The sequence below is a fragment of the Crocuta crocuta genome, unplaced genomic scaffold (genome assembly GCF_008692635.1).
Source record: "Crocuta crocuta isolate KB4526 unplaced genomic scaffold, BGI_CrCroc_1.0 scaffold78, whole genome shotgun sequence".
Classification (NCBI taxonomy): domain Eukaryota; kingdom Metazoa; phylum Chordata; class Mammalia; order Carnivora; family Hyaenidae; genus Crocuta; species Crocuta crocuta.
In genome coordinates this window covers 863,336-869,486 of record NW_027532617.1, presented here as the reverse complement: position 1 = coordinate 869,486, position 6,151 = coordinate 863,336, and the positions used below count along the sequence as shown (strand labels likewise).

At 40.7% G+C, this 6,151-nt stretch overlaps 1 protein-coding gene across 6 annotated transcripts in view; it reads left to right on the top strand.

Moving 5' to 3' along the window:
- The window catches only part of DEUP1 (deuterosome assembly protein 1), an 85,704-nt gene that overhangs the window by 69,591 nt on the left and 9,962 nt on the right, over nt 1-6,151 (top strand). For all 6 annotated transcript variants that reach the window (XM_077780632.1, XM_077780631.1, XM_077780635.1 and 3 more), the window contains one exon: nt 4,940-5,054. In XM_077780632.1, coding sequence (XP_077636758.1) covers nt 4,940-5,054 — 115 coding nt within the window. The remainder of the gene's footprint in view (nt 1-4,939; nt 5,055-6,151) is intronic.

Here is a 6,151-nt window from a genome sequence, read left to right as displayed (position 1 = left end):
CAGGATGGGGGAGGGAAGAGGTGGGGGAGAGGGAGGGGGCCCTGGGCTGCAGCGCCGAGGGGTGGGAGGCGAGTTGAGGATGCCCACAGGGGGCGGATGGCCGCGGTACAAACGTGGCCTGGGGGCAGAAGGGACAGTCTGCTGAGGCCTGGCCACGGGCCACCTCTCCAGGGCATGTGCCCGTGTGTGCCGCGGGCTATAACTGAAAAATCTGTCTCCCGAAGGGGTCTCATCTTGATGTGATATAGAAATATTTTTTCTGATATAGAACAGACCCTTTTCAAAGTGCTTCCCTGCCCTATAGATTCATTTCTCCCTGGGTCAAATCGCAGCCGCATGCATAGGATTCTTTCATTGCAAGAGAAAAGCAGGCGCCTAAAGCTGTTAGAAGGGGCCTTCCTGCGCACGGGAGTCAGGCCTGGTCTGTACCGAGCACCCACTGGGTGTGGAACATTGTTTCCTACTCCTGCTTGTTGGGAGGATCTTGGAAAACCTTAGATGAACGGACCTACCAGGTGCTGTGATTTTAAAGGCAGTTACTCTGGGCTGCCCCCCTTTCTCTTTTTGGAGGGCACAGAATGCGTTCAAAGCGCCTAACAAAAACAAGACAGTAGGGGACGCAGAAAGCAACACGCGGGGGTAAAGTGCTCCGCAGGAGAGGCCTTGATAAGCAGTCTGGGCTGGTCTTCCTGCCGCAGAGCCTCGTCACCTGCCAGCCTCATCTGGTGAGAGTTTCATTAAATTGTTTTAATGCCTTGCCTGATTTCAGTGTTCTCCAGTGACCTGATTTTTTTAAAGAGAAATGGCATTTCAAATGTTCTGAATAAATTATTATCATGTCGAATCCAGTACGGGGAGAGCGTCGTTAGGTTGTAAGGACCCTGAACTCAGCAGTGGGGAGGGCTGTAAAGTACATGTCTATTAGTTTTAGCAAGTGAAAAATGAAATGTTCCTTCTTTCCCTCACAGCACAGCTCAGTGAAGCCCAGATATATTTGTTAGGCATAAACATCATCGGAAAACACTGAGTCATATTTACATAGCACAGGCTAGTGCCACAAGGTCTTAGGAAACTATTTCAGAAAGGAAAAGGCTTTTAGGTAAAAGTACATGAAGATGATGTTCCACAAAAATTTTGTCTAATTTCAGCCACTTCCTCCTTTTAGCTGAGGAAGATTTGTATAATGCGTCTTTAAATAATCTTTTGCCCACTTGCAAGTAAGCCAATTTTTGTTGTTTTTCATTCCTATTAGAAGTAATAGGAAGTTCTTCATGCTCATCCACTTGAAAATGTGAAGCCTTTTAGGATGTTCTAACAGATTTGCTTTCTGATAAGAAAGTTATTCAGCACTTAAAATTATAAATAAGATGTAATTGAATTTGGTGAGAATGCATTGAGTTCTTTAAAATTTTTTTAAATTTATTTATCTTGAGAAAGAGAGAGAGCACATGAGCGGGGGGAGGGGCAGAGAGAAGGGGGAACAGAATACCAAGCAGGCTCCCTGCTGACAGCACAGAGCTGGATGTGGGGCTCGATCTCACAAACTGCGAGACCATGCATGACCTGAGCCAAAATCAAGAGCAGGATGCTTAACTGACTGAGCCACCCAGACCCCTGTATTGAATATTTTAAAAGTGTTTAGAAGTTAGAGTTTTGAAATTTAAGGCTAATTTATAAGCTAATTTGAAATAGTGGTACCCAGAGCAATCAATATGTGACTAATTTTAATGACAACTCAGTTTTGTAATAAATGGAGTTTCTTCTCTATATATGATGCATGCTTGGAAGTTCCATCATGTACTGGAAAGAGTTTAGTAATGCTAACATTAATCATTAAAATTGCTTCAAATGTAGTTCAGAAATAAAAAGTTTCTAATCCTAAGAAAACCAGAACATCGGTAGGCTTGTCGTGACCACTCTCACAAGATCCCTTGTCAGGGAATGAATAGTCATCTAGAAGCAAAAACACAAGTTGAGAAAATTTTGTGCCAAGGTGTTACTCAAGAAGGAACAAAACAAAGCAGGCTAAACAGCTGTGGGCCGGGAAATAATGAGTTTTTCAAAGAACTGGGGGCATCATGTGGAGCGTTAGAAGGTGAGGCTGAAAGCAGGCCAATTAGCAGTTTGTGAAGGGATCCGATTCTATGCTGAGGATGTTATCCCAGAGCCCAGGGAAAATTAACTGAAGGCCAGGAAGGGATGGACAGTTAGGCAGCTCTGAAGATTGCAGAGAGTGGACCCAGGTCTCAAGTGGGCAGAGTTCTGTTCCCAACGACAAGTGAGGCCAGCTTTCCTGGCAGAAGTAGGCAGAGGCTTGGACTAGGGCCTGTGACGCTGACTGGGCAGACCAGCTCGTGAGAGGCTAGTAAAAGCCATCTGAAATAATTTCAAAGAGCTTTTAAGTTGATACACTGAGCGTTTTTTTACAAGGTAGTTTAGGAAGTATTTGAATAGCTGCATTCTAGAAGAAGAACTTTTGGGGCACCTGGGTGGTTCAGTCCATTAAGTGTCCGACTTCATCTCAGGTCATGATCTCACGGTTTGTGGGTTCAAGCCCCATATCAAGCTTTGTGCTGACAGCTCAGAGCCTGGAGCTTGCTTCGGATTCTATTTCTCCCTCCCTCTCTCTCAGCTCCTCCACCACTCACTCTGTCTCTCTCTGTCTCAAAATAAATAAACATTAAAAAATGTTTTTTTTACAAAAAAGGAAGAAGAAGAACTTTTCAGATATAAAGACAATTTAAAGCAAAAGTATTTTACTCCATAATGTAGTCTTTCCTAGTCTGTGATTCCCTCTCTCTCTGACCCCCCCTCCCCCGCTCACGCTGTCTCTCTCTCTCCTAGAAAAAAAAAAAAAAAACATTATAAAAAAGGGGCGCCTGGGTGGCTTAGTCGGTTAAGCGTCCGACTTTCGCTTGGGTCATGACCTCGCGGTTCGTGGGTTCGAGCCCCGTGTCAGGCTCTGTGCTGACTGCCAGCTCGGAGCCTGGAGCCTGTTTCAGAGTCTGTGATTCCCTCTCTCTCTGACCGCCCCCCCCCTTGCTCACGCTCTCTCTCTCTCTCCTAGAAAAAAAAAAAAAAAACCATAATGTAGTCTTTCCTTCAATGTCTACATTTTATTGATCATACAATAAAAAGAATGTCATATATAAGTTTTAGTAATTAACACTATAAAACTGTATCGATACATCCAAAGCAAAATGGATAATTGAGATAATTCTTTAGATAATTTAGGATGAATAACACTTTCCCTGAAATCTTTGTATAATTGAGATTACAACGAGATATATATTTCTTGAGCCACTTCTATAATTATCTTATTTTGTCCCACTATGCTTTGAAGTATAGATGGTAGCCTCCCTCAAATTAAAAGAAGATTCTATGCAGATGTGCTTTGCAATTGTTATAATTCTATCTGAATTGTGGGATGTTTTATCTTAACGTGCACATCATAAACCATGTTATTTCAGTTTAATTTGCTGTTCTGTTTCCATGGTAATTATGGTTTGGGAGAATGGATTTAAAAAAAGATATATTTCAAGATAAGTAAAAACGGGAAACATGTTGTGTTTGTTTTTTGTGTCCTAATTTACAGATGTCTCACTTAACTTTTATTGCTATTTGTATGCATTGCTTTGAAAATGTTTACATAATAAGAAACAAGTCTGTGTAGATAGTCTTTGGATAAGAACAGAGAACAATGACATAAATTTGTTTGAACCATGCAAAATTCAAATATGAAGCCTTTGAAAATGGTAAATCATTACCTGTGAAGATTGTGAATAATCAGTAAAAATGAATAAAGTTTAAGGTGAAGGGATTCTTATGTTTTCATGGGCTTTGATGATTTTGATTAAATTTCAACCCCAATTTCATGAATTAATGTGCAGAAAGATATTTATTTAGTTCCAAAGAGCTCATACCATTGGATCTTTTTATGTAAAATCTTAGGTCAAGTTAGTTTAGTTTTTCATTCTATTATTCATTTGTTTAGTCAGCATATGAAAATTTTAAAAATGTATTCAGTTTCATCTTCCACTTTATATGTTAGCACAGACAACTAATTCTGTACTGTACCTTTTATCCAAACTGTGGAGTTCAAGTCTCCTAACAACTCATTTTTTATCAATGAAAAAACTAAAGTCACAGAAGGATCTAGTTACCTCCTCAAGCTCAAGGTTATACAACTAAGCGTGGAAGAGCTTAGGAGAAGATATTAATTGAAAATATGTTACAAATTATTAAGTCCTATAGGAATTAGAATTATTGTGCAAGGACTTATTCTAGCATCAAAAAAAGGGGGGGTGGCACCTGGGTGGCTCAGTCGCTTGAGCGGTTGAGCATCTGACTTTGACTCAGGTCATGATCTCATGGTTAGAGCCCCGTGTCGGGCTCTGTGCTGGTGGCTAGCTCAGAGCCTGGAGCCTGTTTCAGATTCTGTATCTCTCTCTCTCTCTGACCCTCCCCTGTTCATGCTCTCTCTCTCTCTCTCTCTCTCTCAGAAATAAATAAAACAAAAAAATTAAAGAGAGAGAGAAGTATAATTCTGTTAAGAAAGCCAGCAAGGTTAAGTGAAATAGAGAATACACAAAGAGGATTATTTAGAATTGTTGAGGGCAGCATTGTTAGCTGTTTTGAGATTTTTCTGAAACTGGCATCATGTTTTTTAATTAAATGGCAAAGAGATCCAAAAGTAATGTAGAAAAGGATGATAAGCAATAAGAATAGAAGAATATTTTTAACAATTACCAAGTTTTCTGCTCATTATCAATCATTAGAAATGACTTACCAGGAAATTATTTTCAAAGAGATCCCAAGATAAGCCCAGACGTTTTGTGGTGCTCTCCCCTCCGTTAGACATCAGAGAAATGTAAAGGCTTAGCTACATGAACCAGCAGTGTCCTCAGTAGCGGTAACGATGACCGTCCTTCTCTTTTAGACTTAGCCAAGACCGGGAGCCAAACAGAAGTGCAACACCGCCACTGCCCGCTTTGCCATTTCAAACCAAAGAAATGACAAGCCCCCTGCTTAGTGATGACGAAGTGTTCCCACTGGTGAGTTGCTGGCTGTTGGTTATTTTTTCCTTAAAGGAGTGATGACTTTTACAGTGATACCTACATACTGATATACATACACACAGTTGTTGGGGGAAAGAAAAGTGGCTTCTTGACTAGGACTCCAAGGTGGGCCTGTGCGTCATTTGGCCATGCCTCTCTATAGAAGGAAAAGAGATCTGTAATGTTTCGTGAAGTATTTCAACCTATGGCTACTCACCTCTAGTGCAGGCCAGAATTATGGGGATGCTTTTTAAAATCTCAAGTGCTTAGGACTCATCCCTGAACATCCCATGAGCCCTCCATGATCTGTATATTTTAAAGAGCTACAAGTGATCTTTTATGCCTGTTTAAAAAATCTTTTTTATTGACCCTGACATATACACAGAAACTTAACACAAATCAGAATTGGACAGACAGCCTGATGACTTATCACAAAATAAACATCACTGTAACTGCCACCCATGTAGAACAGAACACGGGCAGCCCTCCACAGGCACCCCTCACGTCCCTTTCCAGTCACTCCTTCGACTTGCTCCCAAGGTACCCACTATCCTGAACTTTTCACATCATGTATTTGTTGTAAATTTTATGTAAGTAGAATCATATTATCTGTGTTCCTTGTGTCTGGCTTCTTTTGCTCAACATTATTCTGAGATTCCTCATCCATATTGTTTTATACGGCTGTAGTTGATCCATTTTTGTTTCTCTGTAGTATTCCATTGTATATAAATGCTACATAGGATGGAATACAATTTGTTCATTCTACTCTCAACAGATGGTTGAGTTATGTCCCGCTGGGGAATATTTCTGCTAAAAACATTGCTGCATGTGCCTTGGCTGCACATGTGTACACATCTTTTGGGTATATTCCTAAGAGTGGAATTGTTAGGTCATAGCGTATGCACAAGGTCAGCTTTAGAAAGTAGTGCCAAGCTGTTTTCCTAACTGCTGGAGGCAGCTAATGCCCCAATAAGTAGTATAGGAATGTTCTTGTCACCTATTCTTTCCAACACTAGGTATCATTGGTCTTTTTAGTTTTAGCTTTCCTGATCAGTGTGTAGGAACTTCCTATTGTGGTTTTAATTATTTGTCTG